The sequence below is a fragment of the Spea bombifrons genome, chromosome 1, assembly GCF_027358695.1.
Source record: "Spea bombifrons isolate aSpeBom1 chromosome 1, aSpeBom1.2.pri, whole genome shotgun sequence".
In the NCBI taxonomy this organism is placed as follows: domain Eukaryota; kingdom Metazoa; phylum Chordata; class Amphibia; order Anura; family Pelobatidae; genus Spea; species Spea bombifrons.
In genome coordinates, this window is record NC_071087.1 from 51,328,403 (window position 1) to 51,345,989 (window position 17,587).

Consider the following 17,587-nt stretch of genomic DNA (forward strand, 5'->3'; position numbering starts at 1 on the left):
GTACCACCACAGGACTCAAAAGGTTTATGTTGTAAGAAAAATGTTTTAACAATGCATAAATGGATAATTACGTGATTGCATTCACTGTGTTAATATTTATTCTTCTTGAAGAGTATTACTGGTTGTACTCATGATTACTTAATGGAGCTATGTCAACAATCAAACATAGCCTGTAGGCAAGTTCAGCCAAATGCCCCAACAATAAAGCAGACAAATTAACTATCCGGGGTTTTATCCAATACTTATTTACAAAAAGGGGTACATAGAAAACCATAAAACAAATACAGAAAAGATCTGCTCCTTGTTAATCTAGACCTATTGGTGGCTGCAGTGGTGTAAAATCTTTCAATGACAGCAACCCAGACAATAGTCCTCCTGCCCCTCCACTATCAAGAATAACAACAAAACATAATCATAGTATACTTTTTACTGTATGATAAACTCCAATATTACAATGTAATTATGCATATATTTCACCCGAGAGACAGTGTAATTTCAAACATAGAAACAAACTATGGCACTCTCAGGTATTTCTAACTAATGATGGTTATAAAATGGCTGTTTGGTAAGCATAATGTTCTTGTACAAAAGCAATGACATGAACTATGTGCAGCATGGCCATAACCTGCCCACAAAGTGAAATAGCTGTTAGCAGGCATGAACATCATTATGTATTTATTCCACAACATTGACGACTCTTCTCTGACCTGTGATTCAATTACTGCAGTTTAAATTCCATGTTTAATTACATGTTGAAGCCTGGAAACAGAGCCCAAATGACTTCCAAATAGAGTATCCTTTAAATCTAAATATCTCAAATTTAACAAAATGAGAACTTCTTATCTACAGTAATAATGAAATTACTATATCCATGTACATTTCACTGCATATACTGTATTTATAGCAACAATAGATCCTGGGGCTCGAAAAGATCAACTTTTCCATAAAAAAAAATAAACTAAAATAAACAAACAAAAAAAAGAGGAAGAGAAAAAGTGGAGCTGCAGAAAAGGAGACAGGGAGATCGAAGTGGTCGGCAGAGAAGGTAGGGAGACATGGAAAGAGCATGAGAGAGAGATCGAATGAGAGCGTGAGAGAGTGAATGAGAGTGAGAGAGAGCATAATATAGCTTGTGAGAGCATGAGAGAGTATGAGAGAGTGAGTGACGACAAACAAAAGAAACAAAAAATTGGAATATTTTTTTCATTTACACAAGTTTTGTAAGCAGTATCAATTCAAGTAAGTAGTGTATATGCATAGTATATTAGGCTTCCAGTGGAGTTTGATTTGTCACTTCAAAGAAGACATTTTCTCTGCTCCAGAGGCCAGTGATGGTGTGCTTTACACCAATCCAGCCAATGCTAGCCATTGCACATAGAAACACATTTGATGAAGTTCCTGATGCACGGTACTTAAAGCCACTGAGCCCTTAGGTCTGACCCATCCTACTTTCACTGTTTGTCTATGGAGATGGCATGTGCTTGATTTTATACATCTGTTAGCAATGGGTGTGCCTGAAACACTTAATAATTGGGAGCGTTGTTCACATACATTTGGTCATAATGTGTATACATATATAATGCATATGCTGCTAATAAACCTCAACATTTAAAATATTTTCAAGAGGCAGTCAAAATAAATATGTGTGTTAACAAAAATTTATTTTATATACTCAGAGGTTTTTTAATTCTTATAAAGTAGACATTTTAATGTAAAATAGGGACTTTTCAAATCCTTTGAAACCCCTCCCATTCTGTTTCCTTTAAAAACATCTCAGAAAATTGCCAGAATATCTATACTGGCTAGAGTTCACTTCGAAGCTCTTATCAAAGCTGGACACTCTGAAGTGCCTGTACAATATTTTGAGAATCCTAGCTGTACTTGCTAATGCCAGCTTCAGCAGCTGAAGAAGAGCCAGGCATGCTATAAAACCTAAATGCCATAGTCACAAATAAGAAAATAGCATAAACATTAGTGGACAGGTAATGTTTCAATAGCAGTTTCTGAGCTCAAGGGGGGAGTTATTCCTAGAACTTATTAAAACTTATCTCTGCAAAGCTTTGGAGAAATCCCATTAGGTTTCTGCAATCAATAGAAAGTGAAGTCAAACCATTTGGTTTAAGATCCATAAGTATGGGGCTACACAAATCACCCTTGTTTTTTTTCTTTCTAATAAATGTAAAATTGCTAACAAAATTGTTCGCTTTCTTTAGCGTCACATGCCAAATCTCAGGCATTCATTAGGTTTTTCATTATTTTTCATTTCAAAAAAGAAAAAAGCTTAAGGTTTTGATATTTCAATTTTCAGGTCAGCTTTTCTCTTTGTTAAAAAGTTTTCCTTACAAATTTTCAACTTTGTTATTTAGTTTTGTTGCTTGCTTGTCTTTGCCTATTTTTCTTTTTTTCTTAAGTAATTTTAAAAAGTAGCTGGCAAATGTACCCTTTTATCCACTTAAAACGGGCTTCAGTGTTGTTGTGCTGAATTACGTTATATAGGATTTCAGAAACCCCTTTGTTTATTCTTCATCTTTTACTTTTAAAATTCACTGGGGCATCAGATTTGTGATTTTCTAAAAATGTTGTTAATTATGATTTACTTTATGGATAAACTTCATGAATAATAATAATAATGACACTTTTCATGAGCTGCAGAGGAAAAACTATGGGAAAATATATGTCATTTAGGAGCAGGCTACATGTTTTCTCATAGTGACTTTAAACATATAGAATAAAATAACTTTAATAACGGGGGATATACCCCTTTTTGTAGATCACCTGGACTATTCAAGTAATCTTGTGATCTGCCCTACAACCACGTTATGATATGTATACACTTGGTGTTACTTATGAAGATACTAGTCTGTGTGTGTGTGTGTGTGTGTGTGTGTGTGTGTGTGTGTGTGTGTGTGTGTGTGTGTGTGTGTGTGTGTGTGTGTGTGTGAATGCATGTACTGTATGTATGTGTGAAGAAGCATATTCAGAGTTAAACTTGAGTATACCTATCATCCTGGTATAGTTTTAGACAACCTTTAGAATCATAGGATCATAAAAATGACATCACCCAACCTTGTGCCAGGCCTTTACCAAAGCCACATTAACATTTCACAAATAAAAACTCGCTGTACTTCACTTGTGTCTAGGCTTGTATCTACAGTTTATTATGTGCCAAAGTCAGGAGACACTATACAATGCATTTCTACTATTTCTATGAATATGATATTAAAATAGCTTTGCATAATGTGCGTGGTTTATATATTCACAACATCAAACTGGATACTAAGAAATAAAAATGCATTAGTATTCACATTTAACGGAGATACTGTATGGTTGACATTTTGAATACTAAAAGGAAATAAATATTCTCTTAAACAATACAAAAAGCCTCGGGTAAATTGTTCCTTTAAAAAAAAAACAGAGGGATCCATCCCCACTGAAACAATCAAAACTTGAAACTAAAACATAAAATGATCTGCAAATGTTACAGAATGTTATTGCTCCAAAAAACAAATCTCATCTCCTTCTACATCTAGTTTATACAGATAAAATATTTTTATAATAGAAAATCTATGTTTTTACATTTTATGTGTTCAAAGCAAATCTGAACAACTTAAATTACACGTAGAAAGTATAAGAAGGCAGTAAGTGGGGTATTTGTTTAAAATCTATTTCAGCATCTCAAGTGATAGTAAAGCGATCCTTTTTTTGGATATAAACCTACATCAAATACTACCCAGAGTTTTTCCTTCATTTAGAATTTATGTTGAGTCCCTTGAAATATTTCTTGCTAGCTTACTTTATTTCTTCACATCACTCAACCTAGGAAATGACTTAACCACATGCATGAAGAGTCCAGTATTGCTTTTCTTAAGAGAAACAGCTGGTGTAAGCACTGTCCATGTCTTTATATTGCATGAAATAGTGAATAGACAAATAGACCAATAACCATGCCAACCCTCGCAATCAATTTAACTCTACTCAATGGTTAGGAACACAGCAACTCCTTCAACATAACCTTTAATGAAACTGTTCCTAGGAGAGCATCACTATGGTAAATGCATCTACAATCTACAATCACTTGTTCCCCATAGTAATAAGCCTAATACTGTTCTTATTTATATTACTCATGATAAAAAAAAACAATTCTATGAAGATTTTAAAGATATTAAGTGAATGAACTCCTTGACTTGCAAAAGTGTTAATGGATTCCTCTCTTTTTATTCGAAGATCTGTATCAGTAATAGCCATTACATTAACACACCCAGCTTTGAAAATGTTGAAATTTGAAAATGTCACATAAAATGGATAATTCGCTTTTGTCTGTGAGTCCCTAAGTGATTTTCTATATTCTGAATATTATTTGCAGGTATTTTAAAGCCTTTTCTTTAAAAGCTGTAACTCCTATTGCTATCAATAAAGGGTACATAGCTTGTATAATTTGACACACATTTTTAGCAACATTGTATACAGTAATTTGGAATATGCCATCACCGACTTCTCTGACCTAGGGCGGCAGGACCAGCGCGATCAGGTCCCCGGTGTGCTGCCGCTCAGTGAGCGAGTTACAAGAGAGATCTCTCCGACCTGCCCATTTACAGCCTCCTTAGACTACATTTAAAGGCACTGCATGCTTTTCAGAAAGTGAAGACGGCAGATAAGGGCTGCAATTTCTTTTGTAACATATTTGTGTGTGGTCCTCAGTACACATTCATAAAAAATACAGAATACAGTAAAGCCATGCATAGACTGAAACGAAAGGGGCACAATAAGTGAACAGATAATGTAGAAGGGGAGGTCAATGTCATTAAGTGCTTGCAGTAGTTACAGGAGTTTATCTTGTAAACATTATAATATAGTATCATGGAAAAATGTTATTCTTTTTTATTTGGTGAAACACTGATAATATTTATTTTTTGTATAACAATTGCATTGAGATTCACATAGAGTCATAATATAACAATACACTTATTTCTCACTTACCTTGCGTACCCCTCTTCCTAGCTCTTCACCATAGTTTGTACCCAGAATTTCAAACTGGATGTTTGGGTTTCCACCACTCTCATCAAATTCCAGTACACCGGTCAAGCCACTCACTCCTCCCTAGACAAAAAAAATGCATAGCAAATTCAAAACAATGTGTCAGGCACAGACAAGTGTACAGAGAAAAGTCAATTGGTTATTGTATTTGGCATCTGTAGAGGCACAGGGTTGCCTGATAACTTATGCATCTTCCCAGCCTCAGGCAAGCCTGAGCCTCCATCTTATTATATTTTTATGCAGTTGGCTGCGGTTGACCTTTCTTACTTCAGGCATGACTTATTATTTTTCACTCACTGCATGCAAATGGCGAATTCATTAAGAAGCTGGGATAAGATGACTCAAAAACATGTCCCCCATTCTTCATGATAGGGAATTCCCCCCAGTTGTGGATGGAAAAACTGGAAGACTTTTGGGGTTTAAAGATTATATGACCTAAGTGAAACATACCCTGTAGTTCTAGGAGCTCACTTACCATTAAAGACTCATTTTGAGACCTAAAACTATGTAGTTTTGCTCTAAGGTCAAAAGAGGACCTGTCTCCTCAGTGACCCACTTTGAGAAACTATGTTATAATGAAGCTTCTTCAGCAGAGTTGATGACTTTTTTTTTAAACACCCATTATTGTCTACCTTCTTTGCTTCTACCCTCTCTTACATTGTCAGATTTGAGAAGATCTGGGATGGGTCCTTGAAAGTGAAGTTTCGAAGGACATTTGATATACCATGGTGTTGGAATCAATTCCTGGGTATGGCAACCATGATAGTTGGGAAGCCAGTACCACTGAACCGCTGGATATTTTTACTTTCAATGCCCTTTTCCTAAGCATGAGAACAATCTCGTGTTGAGGTTAGATCTTGCTAGACACGCCCTAGTGAAGCCACAGATGGAAACTGTAGATCTAAAAATGAATGTTTAATAAGAATATGGATAAAATATGCTGCTTGTTCGTCATAATTCTGAAGCTTTCTGAAGATATGGACACCTTGGCTTTCTAACAAGATCCTTTCTTTTCTGATCCTCTTTGGTCTTCTTTTAATTTAGTTCTTCTTTTAAAGTTTTTTCTTTGTATTTCTGTTTCTGCTGTATAGTGCAGAATGCTGTGTTTGATTGTCTTGTACTACAAAGTTATTTCATAAATAAAACATGCTAAAAATGCTTAAGTATGACCATCAATCACCATTTCAGTTGAATTCATGTACGTATTCTTCACATCACTGGACTGTCAAAGGAAGCTTTGTCTTAAAATATTGCATTTAAAAAATGCAAACATTACAGTGACAGTTTTTCATTTTTTTTATTACTTAACAGTGCTAATTAGAAAAAGCAATGCAACTCTGGAGGTCTAAACATGTGATTCTATTTATTTCTGATGAAAGAAGCCTGTTTAGAGCATTATAAACAATAAGAGGCAAGTGGCCATATTCTTAATGCATACAAGAATACTCAAAGTATTATCAGAAGTGATCAAGTGTGTCAGGGGTGGCTCTAGTTGCTCTATAAGGATATCTCTATGTATATATATATATATATATATATATATATATACATATAAACTGACCTTGAGCTGCATCCCTCAGTGGACCCCTTAACCTCTTTAAAGTCTGTGCCTAGTCTTGCTTGCATTTACTATGAAGAAATCTTTTTTTCTCTTTTAAAGTGGTAGATAAGCGGATCAGCCTCCAAGCAGAAGTCATAGAGGCTAATACAGAAAGACAGATCACATTTTGACTTATATATCAACATTTCAGTGGTTCTTCTTATCTGTTTAAGCATTGCATTCGAGATATTTTTGTCACGGGATGCAGTGTAAAGCGAGAATAGAAGGAGTCTTAAGCCATATAATATCCGAATAACTTTAACCAATATTGTAAAGATGTTTAGTTTTAATGTTTATTTAAACATCACTATAATCACTGTGCCTTGCAATTGATTCTGTTAGCTTTTCCAATTTTAATCCAGTTAAAAATATTTACATTCTGTTTCTTTATTTTAAAGAACATTACCAGTAGTTGTGTAATTAATGTTACTGAAAGCCGATGCTGGAACTCAGTATAACTATATTCCTCAGCTTGAAACAAAATATAAATGATGATTTATATACCTATTCCAAACACTGTAAAATCCCTTCCTAGTAAATACATATGCAAATGTTATATGTAATTTAAAAAGCATCATCCCCAAAATATTGCACAGTAGCTGTAATTTGTGCAAACAGATATTAGAATATCGTGTAGTTAGATAAGGCAAACAAATTCATAGGGGAAATGTCCAAACTCAATTGAGCTTATTTACTGTTTATTATGTTTCATTTCTATGGGTTGATTCATAAAATTTAAGTTGTAATGTACGTTTATATAACTGCCAGACTTGTTTGCCATTGCTATAAAAAGCCTGTTGAAAACTCCCTAAAGGTTAAGTTGACTTGTAGATAATGAACATGCAAATTGGGCATTTAGGTCTTGAACACAAACTTAACTGAACTTCCAAAAACTATACGCTCAACAGTTAAATGCAAAGAACCGTAATAGTTTGAGTAAAAATCCTAGCTAATTAAACGCTTCTACGTAATTTCACCTTTTCCTCATAATTTGTTATAAAAGACACACTGACTAACTTGTCATTATTCATGTGCTTGGCATGTTTGATCTTCTAAGACAATGGCTTTAGGGCAGTAGATTTATAATACAATTTTGCTTTCACAGTTTAGAGAAACATCTCCAGTTGTCTTGTTGCTTATATCAAACGTCAGAGGAACCGTGTAATTTCGCCTCATACAAATCTGTTGGGCAAGGCTCATCCACATTCTCTAAACCGTGAATCCCAGCAAAAAAAGGCTCTGGTTCATCTATACAAGGGCAACATCAGGGAGAGAGAGTGGTAGAGAAGCGGAACAGCATTCCAGCAGAAGTGCACACAAGTACCAAGACTTTAGTTTAGCACAGATTAAGCACCTTGGGTTTGATGCAGTGAGCTGTCTAATTGCTCACTAAAAATGCATTGTTTGTGACTCAATTACCTGGTTAGCTGTTGCTAACTTAAGACTACAGGCAGTGACATATTCTGGCCTAGTGCGGTAGGTCCAGGGGCAGCAGTCCAGGGGGGCAGATCGGCCTCCTGGGCCGCTTCCAAGGGAGATCTCCCCAACCGATCTATTTCTGATATGGAGGCTATGCCGCCTCAGCAAAGTTTTTATAGACTTCATTAAAAGGCGCTGCACAACATCTCTTAATGGTGCACCCTTTTAGTGTACGAGAGATATGACGACAGAGGCGGAGGTGACTGAGGGTCCAGGTCATGCCTAGAGCGACCCCAAAGGTAAATTTACCCATGACTACAGGCTTCAAATGAAACAATCTCACCTATGTAATTCAGTGGGGGTTGCATCATTTTAGCTTATCTTAAACTGATACCTTTTAGTCAGATTGTTTCAGACAGAGCAAAAAAATAACTAAATAACCACAGAAAAAAATGTGGCACTGTGCAATCTACATACCTGGGAACTGCCCAGGGTAGGTTCTCCTTCTGTGGAAATAGCTTTTTGAAGACACGGGGCTAGCCATGTATAGGGCAGTGTAACCTTAGACAACCTTTAGTGGGAGGGAAGTGGAAGGAGTTAGAAGAAACTGACTCAGAGACCCCAGGAAGTGGGCTTCACTTGGTGACTCTAGGCCAATACTGTCAATAGCTACTAGTTATGCCAATATATACCATGTTGCAGCAGATTTCAAATCATATAAATAAGCCACACCAGAGAAAAAGAACACCCACTCAACAAAATGTATCACCATTCAGAATACTGTATGTTGTCCCTGATGGTCTATTTCAAAACAAGATACTTGGCAAAGCTTGTAATAGGCAGAGAGGATTAGTTTTGCCAATATATGCACTTCTCAGCATGCAACTCACTGTTTAGTGAATATACCCCAGCATCTATTTTTCTCAGCATGCCAGCCATGTATGAGATATGTGGTTGACAAACTAAGGTTAGCAAAGCAACCATGTTTTTCATCCGTGGTGGCACCTACCCCTTTACTTTTGGCAATCATGAAAAATATATGTAGTGAAGTGGGGGTGCTGAGCTGATTGGCAGCACTCTTGCTTTCCTTCATTGGAGGTATGAGTGTTCAATGTTTACTTACATACTGTATGAGAGGCCTTCAACAGAAAAAAGAGAGATTGCTGCTGATATCTGATATCTGTGCACGGAACAGCTTGACACAGTTTCTGGGAAGCTCCCTATTTTTAGATAAGCCTTTAGATAGCAGAACAATTGTTAAACTGATTCAACATTGTTACACCACAAGTGCGCTCCCATTGCTCCATATTAAAACACACACATACAGTATATATATATATATATATTGTGACATTCATGTAGGATTGCGTGGAAGGGAGGTATGTTTCTCCTAGATTCCTTTCCTATGTGAAGTAACACCTGAGTCTTCCACCTGCTAGGTGATTAATTTAGGTGAATGAGAGGGCGGACATAAAAGGGAAGCCAGGAGGGCAGGTAGCTCTCTGGCTGAGGACACAGAAAGCCTGTCTGTGGGAGAGACATGTGAGTAAAGGTTGCTGGACATATTATGTTACGTTGGCAGAGAGAAGCTCTCCAGCTGGTAGTCAGGGACATCCCTTGTATAGTAAGTGCCGGATAGGCAAGGTATTTCTTTTGTTGCTGTATTGTTATATTTCTTTTGTCTTTGCAACCTTTCTAATAAACCTGACCCTGTGTCAGATTGCACGAACTTACTGCTGTTTGCCTGGCTTGAATGAAGACGGGCACTTGTCCCTTGACCTCAGCGAGGGGCGATCCCAGACCTATCTCACAATATATATATATATATATATATATATATATATATATATATATATATATATGGGTAGTGGAAGCATTATTAAACAGACACCAGACACTACAGACACCAGACAAGCCAGAAGGCTTGTTTTTTTCCCTCAGAAATCTCATGGTGCTGCCACAACCACAAGGGATTCTGGGTAGGCATTGGTGTTATCGCTCTCACACTCTCTCATACTGGTCACTGGAACATCAACATTGCACCTCATGGCAAAGAACTCTCTGAGGATCTGAAAAAAAGAATTGTTGCTCTACATAAAGATGGCCTAGGCTATAAGAAGATTGCCAAGACCCTGAAACTGAGCTGCAGGACAGGTTCCTCTCAAAACAGGCCTCATCATGGTCGACCAAAGAAGTTGAGTGCACGTGCTCAGCATCACATCCAGAGGTTGTCTTTGGGAAACAGACGTATGAGTGCTGCCAGCATTAGTGCAGAGGTTGAAGGGGTGGGGGGTCAGACCAAGATAAACTTATTTGGTTCAGATGATGTTAAGCATGTGTGGCGGCAACCAGGTGAGGAGTACGAAGACAAGTGCGTCTTGCCTACAGTCAAGCATGGTGGTGGGGGTGTCATGGTCTGGGCCTGCATGAGTGCTGCCGGCGCTGGGGAGCTACAGTTTAATTGAGGGAACCATGAATGCCAACATGTACTGTGACATACTGAAGCAGAGCATGATCCCTCCCTTTGGAGACTGGGCCACAGACAATATTCCAACATGATAACGACCCCAAACACACCTCCAAGACGACCACTGCCTTGCTAAAGAAACTGAGGGTAAAGGTGATGGACTGGCCAAGCATGTCTCCAGACATAAACCCTATTGAGCATCTGTGGGCCATCCTCAAACAGAAGATGGGGGAGCACAAGGTCTCTAACATTCACCAGCTCCGTGATGTCATCATGGAGGAGTGGAAGAGGACTCCAGTGGCAACCCGTGAAGCTCTGGTGAACTCCACGCCCAAGAGGGTTAAGGCAGTGCTGGAAATTAATGGTGGCCATACAAAATATTGACACTTTGGGCCCAATTTGGACATTTCAACTTAGGAGTGTACTCACTTTTGTTGCCAAGGTTTATACATTAATGGCTGTGTGTTGAGTTATTTTGAGGGAACAGCAAATTTACACTGTTATACAGGCTGTACACTCACTACTTTACATTGTAGGGGTGTACTTACTTTTGTGAGAAGAAAAGGTGCTGGGAACAGAGGATCATGTTATATTAATCAAATAAGTACATCAAATTATCCCTGTCTATAGCAAATCTAGTTTCCTGTCATAAAACGATAATTACTTAATTGCCACTGTATGTGTCAGACAAACAATGCAATTTAGCTTTTTTACTATATTTCCACATAAATCACAGGGGAGATAATCAAGAAATAACCAGTAAGAGAAAAATAGCAAGAACACATAATTAGCTAATTGCAGAGGCCTAGTGAACTAGATGATTTGCTGGAGGCAAAAATTCCATGATGATGAGCAGGTAGATAGACAAAGACTTATTGAATACCCCAAAACAAAGATTTTAATTGCAAGTTTTCAATAAGAAACAGACGTGGTCATACTGAGTGGAAACAAAATTTACATATTATGCTTGTTTAGTTCTACCAATAATGATAATATCAACTTTTGTAAACTCGAATAAAATACAATACAAAAAGTAGATTTTTTCTCTCCATAGTTTTTAAGGGCATAATAAGTGAAGCATGAATAACATCTTATTGCATCCACCTGTCTATCCACGCATATTCTCTATATACACTGTATGTGTAATGTGCTGTATAATCTCTTGTTAGATTTTTCCTTTCTGTAAAAAGAATTTCTAACTAAATATAGTAAAACTTTGCCGAACAAATGTAACTTTGGAAATTTGTCACCTTAACTAATCTTATGGACTTTTTGACAGGTGCTGTTATTAGTAAGACTAATGCACATTTAAAATTAGGCTCTTCAGCGGGCATCATTTTTTTTGCTTTCATTGAAAAATAATGAAGATGAAATAGAGAATAAATGGTACCTTTCTGACAGTTTCCAGCATAGATCGACCTCCTTGCCATGGTTTTGAGCTCTTTCTGATGCAGGTGAGGCTAGCCATGCTATGCCATTTTCGATCTTCAAGTTTTTTATGAAACGCATTAGCAAGCAAGAGCACTGTATCATATAGGTAGAGGTTTGTGATCTGGAAAGGATTAGATATTGAACATTAGCCACAAGGTTTAAAGGATAATGAGATGTTTAAGCAGAAATCCTAACAGTTGCGTTATCTGCTTATGGATCCATTGCTTATAATCAGGGTTTTCTCTTGGCTGAGCACCTTTTTTTTGGTTCTTTGTAATTAGTACAACCAGGTTTGTCAATTATGATGGAGAGTATTGCTGCAGTTCCTACTGATTGCCGAGATATATCAATCAATATAAATAAAACTTTTTAAATATTCAGTTTATTATAGAGACAATAACTGGTAGGAAATCGAAAAGGTTATAACATTTGGATTTGTTGTAGATGATTTATTTGCAACAAATTATCACACTTGGATTTGATGAAAGGTTTCATATATATATATATATATATATATATACACGCACATATTTGGGAATTTTACATGTTTCAGCCTAAGGCTCTAAGGAAGACCCACCTTCGATCGAGAGAGAAAGAGAGAGAGAGAGAGAAAATTGGGCAGGGAGAAAGGATAGTGGTGAGAGAGAGAATGAGAAGAGCAGAGAGAAGAGGGAGAGAAAAGTGGAGAGAGAAGAGGTATGCCATTTCAATAAAGGGCACATACGCTGGTATTAAGAACAATAATAATCTTCTGATTTTAGTGGGTAGACCTATGTTCCCAAATTACGTTTAAGTACACTATTTTGCTAATAGAATATTACATTCTACTGTGATTTTAACCATTTACGTGATGCCAATCACTTAACGATCAGCAGACCTGTATCAATTGGCTCAGCCCTTCCATTGCATATAGAAAAAAAGTAAATTACGAGAACACCAACACGTAGGAGATAAGCAGTTGACACAGTCTGTAGAGCAGGGGCTAAGATGCAGGCCACGTAAAACAATGTGTGTGACGTCTGGAGGTTTACCTCATGGTTCCTGCTGCCAGCATGCGTCTAAACGCTGCATGTGCGGCAAGCAAGAAAGGTAGGCACAGAAGGGTAGGAACAGGGAAGCTCCATGAGGGGCCTGGGCCCCCCTGTAAGCCACATCACTTATCAGTTTGCTCAAACACGGAATACAATAGTCCTCTGGAATATTAGCAGTCAGGGATTTATTTACATGGCATCTTTCAGAACCAACTGTGAGACTGTGTGGCTGATGACATAATAGTACGTGTTTTATCCATTGGCATTTTATATTAGGGTCTGCTATTGGTTAGTTATACATCTCCGTTTGCGTTCACCTCAGAAATAGCTTATTTTAGATTTTATTAAAATACTTCAGATAGGGTTCGGCGTCTTATATACACGTTACATAACCTCGCTGTAATTGGTTTTGTAAGCAGGCCGTCTCTAGGTTCTATGGATATGTTGAAGTTCTTTGCACTAGATACATAAATGGGAGAAAGCACCTGGCCACATTTACTTTTTCAATGACACTTATAGGAATAGAACGCTTTTCTTTTTTTCCACAGAACATGTCTAGCTGATTTATAACTTTTACCGCTCTCACCAGGAATGAGCTAGCCTATTTATTGTGCTATAAGAAGAAGTGGGTTCATTAAACCTTTCATTGTTTAAGAGATAGACTATTAATTATGAACTGTTCTGCTCTACATCTCTCTTTATTTGCAGTTCACCTGGGAATAATTGACCCTTTCATTTTGTTATGCAAGCTTTCTCAAACATCAGAGCACTTACAAAAAAAAAGTGGAAATTCTGCTGACGTTGGTTATAAAGGTGAATGTTCTGACACTCACAGACAATTCTCCTGATATAGTTTTATGATTCTGCTTGTATAGCTGCATTTCCTCTTATTGTTCCATTTAATACAATGCATTATGACATACAGTATTGCGAAAAAGTATTTCCCCCCTTCCTGATTGCTTCCATTTTTGCTTATTTGCCACATTTAAATGTTTCAGGTCATCCAATGATTAGACAAAGAGAATGTGAGTAAGCATGAAATGCACTTTTTCATTTTTGAAGGTAAAGAGTTAATCCAAACCTATATAACTATGTGAAAAAAAGTATTTGCTGCCAAGAGTGGCACAACCATTTAATAGGTTTAGGGCGCAACAAATGCAATCACATGACAATTGGGAATGAGTCTTTTACATCACTGTGGAAGAAATCAACGTTTCTTGACAGAATTGTTTTAATTCAGCCGCATTTTTAAGGTGATACCACAACATCTCAATCGGATTGAAGTCACGACTTTGACTAGGCCACCCCAAAAGCTCCATTTTGTTTCTTGTGAACCATTCAGAGGTGGATTTACTTGTGTGCTTCCAATCATTGTCTTGCTACAAGACTCAACTGCACTTTAGGTCATAAATTTAGGATTTTCCGGTAGAGAGAAGAATTCATAGTTCCATCGTTTATGAAAAGTTGCCAGGTCATAGCAGCAAAAAAAGCCCCAGCTTATCCCACTACAACCACCGCTATGTTGACTGTGGTTACGATCTTCTTATTGTGATATACTGCTTTCGCTTCACTCTCGATGTAATGGTATCCGTCTTCCAAAGACATCCACTTTTGACTCATCAATCCTCTGAATATTATCCCAAAGTTTTTAGGGGTCGGCAAGATGTTTCTTTGGCAAATGTAAGAGGAGCCTTTGTGTTCTTTTTTGTCAGTAGTGATTTTTGCCTAGAAACTCTCCACAGATGCCATTTTTGCAGTCTCTTTCCTATTGGGGAATTGGGCACACTGACCTTAACTGAGGTAAGTGAGACCTGCGGTTCTGTACATGTTAGTCTGGGTTCTTTTTGTGAGATCCAGGATGAGTTGATGCGTTCTTGGGTTCATTTTGAAAGGCCAGCCACTCCTGGGAAGGTTCATTACTGTTACAAGTTTTCTACATTTGTAGATACTGGCTCTCACTGTGGTTTACTGAACTCCCAGAGCCTTAAAAATAGTTTTCTCATCCTTTGCAGATTGATAGATGTCAATAATTAATCTGATCTTCAATGTCTGTAGTTCGTGGATTTATGCGCTGCTCTTTTGAGATATTTTAGCCTACTTTACTTTACAAGACAGGTTCGACTTCACTGATGAGTCGATTCAACTGGGCTGGCAGTAATCATGCCTGGGTGTGTCTAGTGAAATTGAACCCAGTTATCAATTACATTTGGTTTATTGGTTAGATAGCTTTTTCCTTCTATACATGAATCATTTAAAAACTGCATTTTCTGTTTATTTGGGTTACCTTTATCTAGTATTAAGATTAGTTTGATAAACAAAAACATGTAAGTGCGACAATATATGCAAAAATAAAAGAAATTGGGAAGGGGCAAATACTTTTTTGCAGCACTGTATGATGTAATGTTTTACATGATGCAGAGCATTTTACATTGTCCAGTTTTGCAAAAGACTTACTGCAAAATGAGAGTAATTTTCAATGTAGGATATCAGAAGGGTGTCTTTCTTTTGTTTTGATTATATTCTATTGACATACTTAACCCCCTGGTCATTTGCCTTCCTAGTAACTAACTCACTCACACACACTTGCTATAACATACAAACACACAAACGCACACACTTCCTCTCACATACACTCAAACACTTATACTCCATCCTACCCCACTCTGTCTCTCACACCTGTCTCACATATCACACCTCACTCTCATACCCATCACACCTTTTACTTGCCTGCAGTCTTTCTTTATAGCAGCTTGCACATTGAATGAGCAGCAGTGCTTTTACGTAACATTGTTGTTTGAAGAATTTGGGACTGATCCCAGCTCTTTGCTGGCTTAAGTTTTACTCAAACCAACTCCTATGCAAATGGGCTGGGATAGGGGTTAAGGGGCATAAGTGAACTGTGTGATTACATTACATTTTAACCCCTCTCATTCCACTGAACACATGATGAGGGAGGTAGGCAGAAGCATCTCTTCTTTTTTTAGCAAATAGATCATTTTAAAGTTATTAAGATGTATTATTTCACATACCCTGATAAATGCAACAGTTTCTAAGTAAGTGCAGAATTAGATGCATATTACTGATGAATGCCCATTTGCAGAAATAATTATTTAATCAGGTAAACCTTTGCCTCATTCATATTTGTTGGTACTTATAGGTTGTTGCCATAGAAATGGCTTCTATAGTGTGTAAATGTGTAGTGAGCGGTTGAGTACTTTGTATTTCAGTGCTATTGTTCCAAGTCACGTTTTAGAGCAAAGACCCCAAAAAATAAATATAATGTATGGCAGAAGACTTAGTGACAAATGAAATGATGTGTAGGCTTATACTGGTTCTCGTGATGTTAATTCTGCTCAGTTGAATTTGTTAATGGAATATACGATTAATAAGTGAATGTTGTATGATTACATTACTGTCATATATTATACAGTAAGAGGACATGTTATACATTTTGAATAGGTATTAAATATTAAACACTGATTTTTAGTAGACTACAACTTTTAACTCTTGTGATTGATGTAGTTGAAAATGAATAATTATGTAAATCCTTGCAAATCTTATGGTTTCTTGTAATATGTACTCTGTTATGATAAAGATATTTTACAAAAAAGGGTGTTAAATATACTTTAACCTCCATCCTACTGGGTATGGGGGTATATAGGGAGGCATACAATGGATGCTATGCCTCCTTATCTCACTGGACATGGGATAGAGGGTGATGTTTGTATAGTTAGACTCAATGTATTATCCAAATTTAGATTTGTTAATTTACTGGTTCTTTATAAAAAAATTGATGTACATTTGCAAGGTGATAATGTATAAGGACATGCAACGTGCACACTTTACTAGAAATTAACTGGTATGTTACCGAATATATGAGCAGACTTGCAAGTGTTAAATGGAGAGAGCATGTGGCCTGGCATGAGTGTGATTAGTCACAATAAACCTTAACCTCAACTGCCCACTAGTTGTTTTAGTAAATAGAGCTCTACCTTTCTCTTGGAAAAATGGTTGAGTTGGCCTGTAATGTATATTTAGATTGTTCGTGTAACTTTCCAGAATCTCAACTACATACAGTATTTATAAAATATTAAATTGCAATTTTTATATATTTTTTTTACAAATCCTTGGAATGGTTTAAATATTTGAAAATGATACCAAGTAGAATAGTAATGTTGTGATGTTTAATACCAGGACCATTTGCACTCCTAAAACATTTACTAGTTTACTGCATGTCTGCTTATACATTTTTGAATGTTGACAGTTTTCCAGATTTGGTTTAGAATGTTTCGCAACTGGCGCTTCTGTGAATTTCATAGGCAATGATTATATAGTAGTTACAACATTTCATTTTAACATTGGGATCCGTGTTGCCTGTTGCTTTTAACAGTTTGCAATATTAGAGATGTTAGGCATAAGGGATTAGCCCTAGGCTGTCAGTCTGCTATCGCATTATCGCATTATCCTATTATAGATGTATAATAGGAAAAGGTACGATAGGGAAAGACATTCAAATAGTGGAAATTCATTAAGTGAAAAGTATATAGACATTGAAAGCTTGCTTTCTCAATATATATATATAGAAATATATGTATAAAAAATAAC

At 36.8% G+C, this 17,587-nt stretch overlaps 1 protein-coding gene across 1 annotated transcript in view; it reads right to left on the minus strand.

The window, feature by feature from the left end:
* The window catches only part of GRID2 (glutamate ionotropic receptor delta type subunit 2), a 418,284-nt gene that overhangs the window by 127,411 nt on the left and 273,286 nt on the right, over positions 1–17,587 (minus strand). Inside the window, exons 7-8 of the mRNA XM_053461590.1 lie at positions 11,911–12,072; positions 4,978–5,097 (exon numbers count right to left, since the gene is read on the minus strand). Of these exons, the coding sequence (XP_053317565.1) occupies positions 4,978–5,097; positions 11,911–12,072 (282 nt within the window). The remainder of the gene's footprint in view (positions 1–4,977; positions 5,098–11,910; positions 12,073–17,587) is intronic.